The sequence below is a fragment of the Cynoglossus semilaevis genome, unplaced genomic scaffold (genome assembly GCF_000523025.1).
Source record: "Cynoglossus semilaevis isolate Cse_v1.0 unplaced genomic scaffold, Cse_v1.0 scaffold1033, whole genome shotgun sequence".
In the NCBI taxonomy this organism is placed as follows: Eukaryota; Metazoa; Chordata; class Actinopteri; order Pleuronectiformes; family Cynoglossidae; genus Cynoglossus; species Cynoglossus semilaevis.
Window position 1 is genome coordinate 15,726 of NW_007585109.1, and position 13,823 is coordinate 29,548.

The window sequence follows — 13,823 nt, forward strand, 5'->3', positions numbered from 1 at the left end:
TCACCAGTGATTCCCTTTAACAAAGTGTCAGTGGCAGGAGTGTGATGTCCTATTTAGTTCAGACGGCAACAGTGACACTAAAACACAATCAACCTGTCACATGTGCTGTGTCACATGAATTTTTTGCACCATGTGAGATTCTTGTGTTGAGACTGATTAAATCTGCCTTCAACATTTGGGCATTCCATTATTCCCAACATCCAATGGTTTTCTCTCATATATAGCAGTTCTGAAAATAAATACATTTTTAAAAAGGAAAATTGAGAAATTAGTCACAGAAAATAGCTTAAATGACGATAAACAAATTAACATTCATGAGGCCATTAGCAATAACAAACCTCAATAATTCAATATTATATATATTCAATTAAATGTCTGCATACTACACATACAAGTACTAAATTTATAGTTTTCACGATTTAAAAATGTAATTCGTTGTTTTTGCAACATTGTTCTTCTACTAGTACAGTACATCAAACTGTACAAGCAATATACAAATGTGTACAAATACACAACTAATCACACTAATTTAAATTAATGCTCATTTAAATAAAGTAAACCTTGCGTATAGGCCTGAGTCGTTTCTAAACTTTGGGAAGAAATATAATTTAATCGATGATCTGTTCACGGTTAAATACTTTATGGGGAAGGTGAATTGCATCAGTCCGTTTTTTCCCCAACTGCAACGTCCTGTTTTAGAGGAAATTGTGAATCTCTAAAAAAGGAAAAAGAAAAAACAGCGCCACATGCTGTCTTCACCTCTTGTACCCCGCTCACTAACTGGTCCTGCTCAAAGTCGGACACTCCAGCAGCCTGAGACAAACACATTTTACAGTGAACCTCCATGTTTGACCACTGATCCTCTGCTATAACTGAGGCTGTAAAGGAGCAAGACACCACAGACGTGTCTCCTGCTTTTAGTCCTTGGGAAACATGGAGTCTTTCTGTGACTACTGCTGCTGTTTTTTCCGCTGCTTCATCACAGCGGCGTCGCCAGCACAGCATAAGGAGCAACGGTCTGACAACACAGTGACAGAGTGAAGAAGGGGACATCCCTGTCACCACTGTAACAACACATCCGTGACTTCCGGATACAACATCTACATTTCAAAATAAAACGTATAACATAAACGTGTGTTGAAAATCGCAGTTCATTTCATTTCGTTAAGCCATTGGCGGTCCTAGACTATTGGGCGCCCTGAGCCAAATGGCCGCCACCCAACTGCATCAGCTTCCATTCTGACGAAATCAAAAGTTTAAGCCTCGGTGGCATAGTCAACAATATTCAACATTCATCTTAAAAAAATGTGACTTTCTGTGACTAAACATATAACAAGAAATCTAAATTGGACTTATACTATTATACTTAATGTGAGGGAAATCATCCAAACAAACTGCATCACTTCTAAAACAAAGAAACATTTAATTGTTATTTTACTATTTACGAAAGAAACTCACAATCTCTTCTGAACCCAAATACAAATTGTGCTCTGCACACAAGAAAGCCCACTCTGCTAACCATGCTGCTGCACACTTTTCTTTGTATTGTATTCACAGAGTAATCTCATCTCAGCAAAATTGCCCGACCACCCTAAGCATTTGGTTTTTAATGCTTATATATTTTCATCCCACAAATGTATCAAAACTTACAAAAGAAAGGGACACCACTACGTTCTTGTCGATGAAGTTGTTGCCTAATAGTCCTTTGTTTTTCGACCGCCTTTGTGATGCTTTATTCTGAAAATGCTAACCGGATGTTATGAGTTTTAACTTGAGACCTTTTGACTGTGGACAAAAAAACTGCGAAATCCTGGAGAAGGACAGCGCCCAGAAGAAGACAAACCTTTGCTGGGGCTGGGAATGGGAACGCGGTGTATCTGTGCCGATCTCTGGAGTGTGAAACTAAGGTAAGAGCTGAGGCTTAGACTGGCCAAGGTCACCGCGGGACTCATGTGAAAATGTTTTCTCTTTACATGGGCATGAGGATGGGCATGGTGGAGGAGGAGATGATTCGGTCGACGTGAAGTTGCTTTGCTGGGATGGTGTCGACATAATGGGACTCTGAAACTGTAGGTTTTGGTTGAGTCTAAGGTAGTTTCAGGCAGGAGGAAACGGGGGAGGAGGTGGTCGTGGCTCCTGCTCCAGTCGTGGAGTGGACTTTTTTTTTCTATGGCCTGTGGTGCTGATGAGCTCTGTGGGTTGGCTGCGTGTGTGTGTGTGTGTGGAATACAAACAGGCTGTGAAGAAAGTTCGCTGCCTAAACTTGGTTCCCAGTGAAATTAAAGAACCGGACTATTGACAGTTAGAGACGTAATCCCAATCTGTGTCTTCCTGTGGTCGATTACTCAAGGATAATCCACTAATCTGGAAAGAGGAGGCGTTTTATCACCCCTCACACCAGTACCCCTCTTACTCATCTTCCTGTTCATGTGCCTACTGTTCCACGGACTTAAAATGTGGACGTACACATTTAAAATGATTTAATTGAATTTAATGATTTAATTAAGTATCTTATGTGGAAAATCAATTACCATTTCATTTTTGACCACTAATCTGTCAATTTGACGATGTGTTTACATAAAATCAATTATCATTATTACTAATAGTTTTGACATAAAAAAGCCGCATATGTGTTTTATAAATGTTTACACCAAAGTCAAAATGTTACGTCATAAATACCAGGAGTACAGATTATTCAATAGCTAAATTGATTTTAAGAATACACCAAAATACACCAACGTACATGTGAACGACGAGTTTGTACTGGGGTTTAAAATATTAATTTTGTTATATTTATTATACTGAATGTAATTAAATCATTAACAGCGATGTTCACTCAATTTCAAATTCAAACCTAAAATGTTAATGGTGCTGTTTGTGCAGTCAGTACATCAAACCTAAAGATGTTAAAACAGTGTACTGTATAACTAATAATAACTGATTGAAGTAATTCTGAGATTCTTTCTCAAACTGGGCTATATATTTTTTCGTAACATGAAAAGCTGTTTTAAACAAACTCCAGTCTTGTGAATTGACTGGAAACAGTGTCGCCTTTGTTCCCTTTGCTGTGTGTTGAGAATTAATGCAGCTAATGATCTCTAATGTCAGAAGGAGGATAAAAGCACATCTGACAGGGAGGAAACAGTTGGTCTTGTAGTGATTATGATCAGTGACACCATTAATATAACTGTAAAGCCTTTATAGTTTAGTTCTTTCTATCGCTCTGTGTTGGAGCGTATGAAATTAGCGCTCTTTTTCTCTTTATGTTGGATTTTCATCACGACTCACACCTTATGGTCCAGACCTAAGGCCTGGTCCTGCAAAATTTATGAAAATGAGTTCCTCAGTTTATTACTTTCTATCACGTTTGCCACTCACCACAATACATTTAATTTAATATATAAATATACATATTAAATAAAAATGAGCACTGCACACGCGCAGCTAGTACATGATACATTCTAAAATATCTTTGAACCTAATGAAGGGTTGTGTTGAGGCTTTTTCCCCCATTAATTAGTGAAAGACTAAATAAATGTTTTTTCAAAGGATTTTCAAGACTGGTGTTTATGTGTAGCCTAAAAGAAAACCTAAACAAAGTCTTGTGTGACTGAGTCGTGCAGCCCTACAGATGTGGAGTAAAATTGTGTACTATTTTACAGAGGTACTATTTTACTCTGTACTATTTTACAGAGTAAAATAGTACCAATAGTACTATTTTACAGAGTAAAATAGTACCATCACATTAGTCTTTCTTGTTTTGAATAACTGCTTACCAGGATTTCCCTGAGGTGTAATCTACTGTCAGCCTTATAGGACAAAGTTTAACAGTAGTTGATGTATTCAAAGCAATAATGTTGTACAGCTACCTCAACACATACACTTGGGCATCCAGGCTAGCTATTGTAGCTCCTGAGGTATAAAAAAATATTATTATATGGACAATGTTTTCAGTACTGTCACAAAAATCCCATCATGCTTACAGTTACATTTCATAGCAGCTGAGATTGGCCAATTTTGACCTGACCACTGGCAGAAGCTCCTCTGGAGCCCATACCCTCACTGTGCGGCAGTAGAACTTACAACATTGTTAACAGGTTACCCTCATGTTAAAATTGTCTAATACACCATTAACAGGTGAATAACCTGATGATCCCACGACAGATAAGAGTGTGTGATGTTGACGTCACTCCTGTTGGGGAGTTCAGTGCAGGACAATGAAGAGCAGATCCTGTCAGTGTCTCTTCTTTGTGCCGCCTCACTCCCTGATCTCATGTCTTAATATGGGTTTGGCTTGTGCTTGGCAGATTTACTGTGGTCTAAGCCTGTAATCTCTGTTGTGACTAGATTACCGCAGTCAAGACCCTTCCTTCTTTAGTTACCCACCCAGACTACTGCTCACTTATTTCAGGGTTGTATTATTTTTTTCACTTCTGCTTTTATCCTCTCTAACAGTGTGGAGGGATGGTTTTAGATTATGGAGCCAAACTTCTCTGTGTAGAATTTCCTGTGTAGAGTCAGCCATCAGACTTCCTGTGTGGAGGGGGTGGAGAAGAAACAGGGAAGGAAGGGGAAGAAAAAAACAAGCAAAGTGTACTGTTGCCACTGGCGGCCTGTGTGGCTGCAGCTTCTTAGACTTTTAACAACAACACTGTGACCTGACTGAGGAACCTGGGGACTAGTTGTTGTCCTCTGCCCATCCCCAGTTTTTTTATTTTGCTGACATTTATACATATCTGACTCATGTAATCACAGACCAGAGGAAGTTTTCCTGTCACAGGTACAGTGAGGTATGAGGAGCCAGAGATAATCTCAGTCTCTAATGTCTTCTTTTGTGTATAATTACAGGACATGTCTGTAGGTTTGTTGAGACCACAGTGTGACACTCAGCCTTCCAAGCATGCTACAATAGTGACAATAGCTCTGTGTTCCACAGGTGAGTGGCATTTACTCTTCTATTTAAAATAGCTAGAGGCAGATTCCTTGATGGTCATTTAAATCCATGAGGAAGTCTTATCAGAGCTGATCCCTGCCTCTCTCTCCTTCTTCCGCAGCACTTTGCACTTAATCTAAGACAAACGTGCCTTGTAAGGAAGCAGGATGTTCACGGGATCCACCAAACTGCCACCCACTAAAACTCCCCAGCCCGAGCGGCTGGATGAAGTCTATGCCGCCTTGCGTAGGGGCTTACAGTGAGTAAACACTTCTCCAGACCTGCTCAAGGCTATGATCCCAGCACATGGTTGACAGCTGGAAAATAACTGCAAACACAGGAAGTGAGTAATTTTCGCTTGTATTCTTTTCCCTGTCAGGTCGTACCTGCAGGTCCATCAACTAGAGCTGGACAGTCTGGGTCAGCAGATCAAAGAAAACAAGAGGAACGGTCGTTTGGTAAGGGCCCACACCGTCAGACCAGTCACACCAGAAAATTATCTGCATGAAAGTAGCAGACCTAACTTCTCAGTTGAAGTGTTAACTGTGAAAGTCATTGAATTGATTTTATTTGTTGTTACTACAGGGCTCACTGTATGAGCAGGATAAGGTGAGTTTCCTTAACATGTCTTTCACACAGACAGTAAACTACTTAAAAGGAAAGATGAGGTGTTTATGTTTGTTTTGTGCTCTTGTAGCAAGTGAAAGCCATTGAGAGATTTATGCGCCGCTTGGAATTCCACCTCAGCAAGGTGGGTATGAACAGATAATATAATATCATATCATATAATATAGTACAATACAATACAGGGGTCGGGAAACTTTTTTTTAGCAGAGAGAGACCAACAAACAAGACCAATAATTTATAATAATTCAGAGTATAACAAGACTCTGAAGTATAACAAAAGTTATTAAAGTTATTTAAAAAATGAATAACGTTCCTACCTAATAACGTACAAAACAGTTTATTACACACCACGTATGAAAAATCTAAATTTATCGTACGGTCATTAAATGCAACATCCCTGCGGATTAGAGTCGTGAACCCCGGGGAGCAGTGGTCGGCTCTGCAGTCCTTATGGTAAGTGCACATGTTAGGAGGTCCGTCATTAATGAATTTTTTTATTTTAATTTTATCATGAACGGTACTATTATTTATTTTATATTTTCAGCGTGAGACGTGTGTGTGTTGCTACAAAATGGACAGACTTCGTTTTCACTTTTTATGCCAGAAACAAAAGATGACATACCAAGCTGATGATTTTTACTGCATTATTTAACACATTATTTAACACATCACAAAGAGAGTACGCTGCCGCCACACAATACACAATTTTTTTAAAGATTATTTTAACACTATGCTTTCTGTAATGTTTTACTTGAATATCAACAAAATTATTTATTACTTATTGTGTTGAGAAATGCCAGCTAAGAATTATCTGAGAGCCAAATGCAGTCATCAAAAGAGCCACATCTGGCTTGTGAGTCATAAGTTTCCGATCCCTGATATAATACAATATAACATAATATATCAAAATATTATATTATATAATAGGATCACACAGCGGGGGAACTGGTCAGAGCTCCTTCCTTACAGAAGGGAGGATAGTGCTGGCTCAATCCCTAATCTTAAAAAAAGTAATATAATGTATTTATTACAAATATAATATAATAAAAGCAACTGTTTTTTTTTTTCAGGTTGAAGAGCTATACGATGCCTATTGTATACAGCGGCGGCTGCGTGATGGAGCCAGTAAAATGGTGGCGGCTTTTAACTCAGCCACTGGCAGCAGGGAGGCAAGAGAGAGTCTGAGTGAAGCCAACAAGGGCTTCAAAGAATGTACAGAGGTGAGAGAGGGTCTGCAGCTAGACATTACTGTGCTGCAATAATCTAGTAAAAACATTCTACCTGGTAGAGATGTATATAGTGCCAATGTTTGACAACAAAAAGGTCACTGGTCTGCAGCTTCGACAATGAACTTTCTCGCTAGAAGTTCTCATGTTCTCTCATGTGCACGTGTGTATTTGTGGCCCTGTGATGGACTGGTGTAGAGTTCAGGGTGACTCATAACTTTCTGTCATTCTAGCAGGGTTAATTGAAAGAAAATTCTTAAAAGTTTCAATCCAGGTTATTGGGAGAAATGAAGCTGCCCATAGGTGTGAATGTTAGTGTAAATGGTTGCCAACAGATGTGGCTCTGTGTCCGACGAGTGCTTTGTACTGAATTAACTGCTTTTCCCATGTTGTCAGTTAGAGGTACTATGGCCAAAATAGGTATTATTTATTTCTGAAAAGAAAAAAAAATCTGCAGTGTGTCATCGCCCAGCTCTTCCTATGCCCCTTCCCATCAGTCCCTCTTCCTCAGCACACTTCCTTTCTCATTCTCACTGTTCCCCTTCCTTTCCTGCTCACTACAACAATCTTTTTATTATGGAGTAGACACACACTCACTTAATGCTTATTTACCAGGATTGTATGTGGATCATCAGTTTACAGCAGTACACATGAGGTTACTTATCTGAATGCTGTGCCTGATCCGATAGATCACACACAATACGTGACGTCATGCTGATGCATGTGTCTAATGTGGTGTGTTTACTGTTTTGCTAAATGTGTGTGACTTTAAATGTACTTTTATGTATGTAGCTCTGTGCTGGAATTTTAAACGATGAGTGTTGGGGGGGTTCCAACTCTAACTCTGCATCGTAATTGCTTTGAGTCTGTATTTAATTTCCAAATAACACTGTAAGAATCATCAAACCAGTAATACATATTTTTTGAATGTCTCTTTTGAGCTAAGCTTCACCAAACAACAGTCTTTTAGAGCTTTTCAGAATAACGATGCTTTAAATATAACCCTAGCATAATAATACTCAGGCGAATACCCAGATACAACACACGTTGATTTGGAACTTCAGACAATCTGAGATTTACTTGAACAAAGATTCCACTTTTGATCTTGAACTTTTCTTTTTGAAATTCTGTAGTAAATTCTGAACTGTTATAGTTTTTCTTTTAAAAACAGCTGTATATATGTACCGTCTCCCTATATTCTGGAAAATGCCATGGGCAGAAATACTGGTAATATGACAGTGTAGAGGAAGTTACTGTAAGTGTGAGCCTGTCAGTTTGTTCTGTCAAAGGCTGTCAAACACATCAGTTGATTTCATGCTGAAAGACATCACAACTATGTGCAGTTTGCTGTGTTTGGATTTCATGACCTGAAACCAAAAGCCTGAAGAAGTGGTTGAGCTTCATTATCTTCCACTTCAGATGTCACAGTGGGCTGTTGTTTCTCGCAGAGTAGGAAAATGTTCAATGTTACAACTTTTCCAGTTACACTAGCTACAACATGCTTTGCAAAACAGTCATTCCTCACACAGCGATGAGTCGGACTCTGTTTCTGTGTTACCTCATCACAGGCCTCAGGAGAAAAAGTCAAGACTTCCACCAATGTTTTTGACAGCTTTTTGTGTAAATATTATTTCTCTACATATTGACTCTGGTGTCAACAGCACCAACCAAGTACCTCCACTAGTTTGTAACCTTTAGTATGCTTACCAGAGAGTGAGTCTGTTTTATATTGTCTGTCAGACTGTCTTGGTGTTGAAGCCTAGATCACCTTTGTTTGGTATTGATAAACAAAAATGATGTGTAGTTTTGTTGTCTGGCAGACCTTTTATCATACCTTAACATTTTGAATGGCACCTTCATTCACCCTGTTTGCAAGTTTTTCTTAGGTTGAAGCTCCTGTTTTGCCTCCTCATAAATTTTAACATGTAAATGGTGAGCAGTTAAATATAGTAAAGTATGGGTGGAAAATGTCTGAGCTTCTGTAGTAACCATCTGTCCACAGTGTTTGGTATTATGTACGTGTCCACCAGATTAATACAACAATTAAATAACAATTTTGTAAATTTGTTTCCAAGAAACAATTTTCACAAGAATGAATACATCCCTACAGACGATGCAAACTGGCTTGTCTTGTCTCATCACTGGAATGTGTTGCCTTTAGCATTTAACGTAAAACATTTTTTGGTAACTTCCAGAAGCAGCTCTAATTATGAGTGTATATGCTCTCATAAAAAAAGTTTGTTTTTGTTTCTGAAAAGATTCCACATAAATTGTTTGACCATTTGTTGTGAGACTGATGGAAATGTTACATCTATTCAACCCTGAGCTTTTTCTGTCTGCAGCACATGTGCTCACTTGAGAGTGACATAGAAAGCCAGATGGGAGAATTTCATGTGAAGATGAAGGGTGAGTGACTTTCTTATTCCCATGTGTTCAGTAAATCCGATATTAGTCTGGTTCTCGTTTTTTAATTGATCTCTGATGTTGCAGGTCTTGCTGGTTTTGCTCGGCTCTGTGCTGGTGACCAATACGAGGTAAGAAAAGACCTAAACCACAAGGATATAATCCTTTACAGAGATGCGGCATCACAGCCGGTGTTTTTGCCCATTTCAGGTACTAATGCGTTATGGACGTCAGCGCTGGAGGTTACGTGGTCGTGTGGAAGTCAGCAATAAGCAGATATGGGATAGTGAAGAGTATATTTTTCTGCCCCTCGTCACTGAGCTGCTGTCCATCAAGGTAACAAAATAAGTGATAAAACTCACTCAAAATCTTCAGGGTCATATCTTGCGTGGTATGAAATTAATTATAGCCACAGTATTCACAATCCTTGTGAAGAGAAAATAAATAGACATCAGTCTTTATACATGTATGTGTCATAATGAATAATCAATATTACACAGTTAGCTGTATCCTATTACTTACAACATGCATGCTTAATGGACTACTGTGACAAATAATCATTTTTCTCGGATTCCCTTTGGTTTCTCTGCACCCTCATTTATCTGGCATTTCTCTCCTGTGGTTGTCAAGGTGACGGAGCTGAAGAGCTTGGCTAATCATGTGGTGGTGGGCAGCGTCTCCTGCGAAATGCTTGACCTGTTCTGCCCACTTCCCCAGACACTTGCTGTAGACATCAACGATCTTGGGACAGTAAAACTAAACCTGGAAGTCACCTGGAGGTTTGTGTTTGTCAGTGCTTTAATCTCTGGACTGTAAGTGAATGAGCTGTAGTGTGTAATTATAAAGTTTCAATGAAAGCCTTTTATATTCTAAATGGAGTTTAATCAGTTCACACAAAGCTGTTCAAACTCATATCAGCTCAATTTTTCTCCCTGACTGTACTTTCTCAGTACAGCAGTGTTTAGATCTCATGCTGCTTGGTGAATTTCCTGTTCTGGTACAGGAAGTGATTTGTTTTATGTTGAGATTGAAGGAAGTGAGGAGGAAACACAAGAGCTAGAAATAAAAAGTGTCTAAAATAGTTTCATAATAGGCTCATACTGAAAACACCCTGGCAAATCTGAAGTTTGACCACAACAATTTGTTGGATGTTGTGACAAAAGAAACAATCATGAAATCAAAGACAAAACATCTGTGGCCCTGTCTGACTTTTGTCCCGTCTTTTGTTCCCCACTTTCAGTCCATTTGACAAAGATGACCAGACATCATCTACCAGCACGGTTTCGAAGCGACTACTGTCCAATCAGAGCCCTCCTGACACACCCTCAATGCGGGAGCAGGTCTTTTATGTAAGTCACACTAAAACTACACTACTCTGGAATTTTAGTCAAAACCTGCCAATACAGCAATGTGTCCAGTTAGACAAAACCAGGCATATTTACACTTAAACTTATCTGGTTCACCAATCTACATCAGACCTTCAGAAGTATTGAAAAATCTAACAGGTCACTAGAAAGATTGCTGATTTTTAAACCTTTCTGGGAAGCACTGGTAACCCCATTTCCAGATTGCTTGAAGCTTAGACATAAAAAGGACGACCATACAGCGTTTGGTTGGTCTATGCAGTAGCACTGTCTGACACACTCTTATCATTTAACTCCTCTAATATGAGCCACCGTGGAAGATACAAGGTGAAAGCCATACTTCAGGTCCATGTATCAGTTTGTCTCTCACTGATGGCTGTTGTTACTGTTCTTTTATTGGCTTCTATTTCAGCTGGTCCCCCACTGCTTTGTCTGTAGCGGTAGCACAGATATGTGTGAAGATATAAACACAGCTTTGTGTGGTAGAACATGTGTTTGTGGGAGTTGTGTGCCTCATTTGAGGAGAATGAATGATAGCCATCATGGGTTGTGTGACAGTCGCAGTACGTTTGAACGAAGCTGTGGTCCTTGTAGCTGTTTAATAGTGGTTGAGTAGTGTGCCTCATGTCCCTCCTCTTCCTCACCTCGCTGAAGAGTGCGCCTCATGGCAGGCCCAGACCAAGCTGCTCGGTGGTGCAGACGTTCCACAATGTTGAGAAGGACAAGACGGCATCCCCGCAACGGGATTTCTTCTGTACCAGTCCCAGATTCAGCTCAGTACAGTCGGTGTGTCTGTAGATAGAGTTTAGTTTGTAGTGATACATTTTCTTCCATTAAATTTTTAATAACATGTGAATAATAGTAGAGTTTAAATAAAGACATATTGCTAGTTAAAAGTGCTGGTTTATGCTGTTGTTGAGAATACTCAACATTAAACGCTTACATTTTATTTAATCCAGTGGTTCTCAAACTTTTTCTACTCTGTACCACCTGAGAAAACACTGAGCTCTCTGAGTACCACCATGATGACCAACATTAGAATATAGCAGCAGAGGCCTTCACTGTTAGCTCCACCACAGGAGAGATGTTTAGAAATGTTTGTAAAGATGTTTGTGTTTAAATGTTGTATTAATTGTGCATGCTATGTTTCAGATTTATTCAGTGGAAAGTGTAAATGTGAAAATATGAATTTCCCCCATGTACCACTAGAGATCGCTCGCGTATCACTTGTGGTACACGTACCACAGTTTGAGAACCACTAATTTAATACATTTGGAAATTAATTAAATTTCATGAGCTATAAATGTTTTTTTTTCTGCCTCAAAACAATCAATTGTCTCCCTATTGATCCTCACAGAACATTTTTTCACCTTTTGCTTTGCTTAATTTCTAGTCTCTGCTGAAGCGGCAGGGGGAAATGGACAACGGCACAGTTTGGTCCAACTCCTCTGAATCTTCCGACGACTCCTCCAGTCCTGCTCTGGCTCATCATGCACAGAAGCTCACGGCCTCCCACGTGCTGCAAACCACTCACGCTGGTCAGCTGTCCTTGACGCCACACAAGTCCAGTGCCTCAACGCCATCACTCTCCTCAAATCAGGAGGAGGAAGAGACAGAAAGTGGCGAGGTCTTCACTCATACAGATGCAGTGCCCAACGGCTACCTGCAGACTTCCTGCTCTCACAGCAGCCCAGACTGCACTGGGACTGACAGGGTGTCTCTACGGTCTGCTGACCTCTCAGATGCCTCAGTAGATCTGAGCAGCTCTTGTCCTGACGTCTCATCGGTGCCTCCTGTGTGTGTTTTGGAGACTGCAGATGTGTCTGACAGTGGCATGACACAGGTGTGTGTCACAGCAGAAGAAGTAAAGGCAGATGTAAGCCAGGACACATCTTTACAGGCTGAAGCAGAGACAGAGGACAGAACCACTGACAGTCAGTCACACAAGTCCACCCTGGACCTAAGTCAATCAGAAGACAGTCAAACAGTAAGCTCAACAACACCTTTGTTGTTTCTTTGTCAAGCATTAGGAACAATATTAAACACTTAAATAATTATTTTCCACAGGTTCCTTTTCCAACATCCTCCAGTTTCATTCAGGAGGTAGAGACAGCACTTGAAAGTTTTGATTTTCTCAACTACTCTGATGTTGATGAGGAAGAAGAGGAAGAAATAGTAAAAGACGAGGATAAAAAGCATTGTGAACAAGATGAGAAAGAAGGAGAGGAAGACAGAAATGGACAACATAAGGAAGTTGAACACAAAGTGGAGGAAGAAGAAGGAGAAGAGAAGGATGAAAGCAATTTCTACTCTGGAGAAAGGTCAGTGTTAAATCACAGGATTTTCACTGACATTGATGGTGGTTTCCCCTAACTGACTTAATGAGTTTTTTACTCTAGTCAAATATATGCATTTTGTCTGTGGTAATGTCAGGAATCCTGTGTCAGCGGTACTCGAACCACACTAATTCAAGAGAGACTCCACAGTTTGGTAGAAAAGCAGATTAACTACATATTGGAGGTTTTAATTATATATTTATGCTGTGTGTATGTGGCAGTGATGGTGAGGAAGAAAATCACCTTGAGATCCTTATGGAAGCACCAGAAGGATTTAGGAATTCAGACGAAGATGGTTTCTCTGATTCACAGGTAGGTAAAATGTTGAATATTACCATCTACATCCATATCACTGGCCAAAAAAATGAATACAAACAGAAGGTAACATCGCAGTAGCTGAGTTAATTTGAGATAATTTTACCAATCTTTTTTACTTTACATGTCTTTCTTTATTAGGAGTCTGTTGTTGATGATGTGCAGGACTTAACGTTGGAAATGCCCTGTGTTGAAGAGGAAGCCAGTGGGGGAAAAGGAGACAAAGAACATGGTAAGAAGACCCTGTCAGTAAACAGAGGCAGAAGATTATCATGGGATCACTGAAGGCAAAAGTCTGTTAATGTGCCCTTTTGTTTTTTTTCTTCTGGCAGGAGAGGACACGTCACATGATCAGGAGGAACGTCCCTCTACCCCCACTGATTTGGTCACGTCACTTATCTAATGACACAGTGAAACCACTTCTAAACATTTTCTCCCACCCAGACCGACTTGTCTTGTCCTCCTCCTCCTTCCCCAACTTCAGGGAGCAGGGTGTCCCACTTACAGCTCAGACAAACAGGCTCCTGCATTATGGCAGAGTTTGTGCACATATTTGCCTTATTTTGATCAAGAACGATAAAATTGGGGTATTTTTTTCAAATCAGCTGTGTCTGAAAGC

The 13,823-nt window shown here is 39.8% G+C and overlaps 1 protein-coding gene and 2 long non-coding RNA genes across 3 annotated transcripts; 1 reads left to right on the forward strand and 2 right to left on the reverse strand.

The window, feature by feature from the left end:
- Window positions 1–517: 517 nt before the first annotated feature.
- On the forward strand, window positions 518–13,678 carry LOC103398350 (rho family-interacting cell polarization regulator 1-like). The gene is made up of 17 exons (XM_008336940.3): window positions 518–1,907; window positions 4,849–4,936; window positions 5,055–5,192; window positions 5,313–5,391; window positions 5,519–5,542; window positions 5,631–5,684; window positions 6,631–6,780; window positions 9,129–9,192; window positions 9,277–9,320; window positions 9,400–9,525; window positions 9,820–9,968; window positions 10,430–10,538; window positions 11,947–12,540; window positions 12,621–12,874; window positions 13,111–13,201; window positions 13,346–13,436; window positions 13,537–13,678. The coding sequence occupies exons 3-17, from the start codon at window positions 5,101–5,103 to the stop codon at window positions 13,605–13,607; spliced, it is 1,992 nt and encodes a 663-aa protein (XP_008335162.1). The 5' UTR covers window positions 518–1,907; window positions 4,849–4,936; window positions 5,055–5,100; the 3' UTR covers window positions 13,608–13,678.
- LOC112486527 (uncharacterized) lies at window positions 11,075–12,062 on the reverse strand. Its single transcript, XR_003048983.1, has 2 exons — window positions 11,924–12,062; window positions 11,075–11,345 (listed from the first exon to the last, which is right to left on the reverse strand). It is a non-coding gene; the product is annotated as an uncharacterized LOC112486527 (long non-coding RNA).
- On the reverse strand, window positions 12,320–13,538 carry LOC112486529 (uncharacterized). The gene is made up of 3 exons (XR_003048984.1): window positions 13,329–13,538; window positions 13,133–13,241; window positions 12,320–12,513 (listed from the first exon to the last, which is right to left on the reverse strand). It is a non-coding gene; the product is annotated as an uncharacterized LOC112486529 (long non-coding RNA).
- Window positions 13,679–13,823: the final 145 nt, after the last annotated feature.

Coding starts and splice junctions, on each gene's coding strand:
- LOC103398350 (XM_008336940.3), top strand. CDS start 5,101: ATGTTCACGGGATCCACCAAACTGCCACCCACTAAAACTCCCCAGCCC. Junction 9,969..10,429: donor AACCTGGAAGTCACCTGGAG/GTTTGTGTTTGT, acceptor CCCCACTTTCAG/TCCATTTGACAAAGATGACC. Junction 13,437..13,536: donor AAAAGGAGACAAAGAACATG/GTAAGAAGACCC, acceptor TTCTTCTGGCAG/GAGAGGACACGTCACATGAT.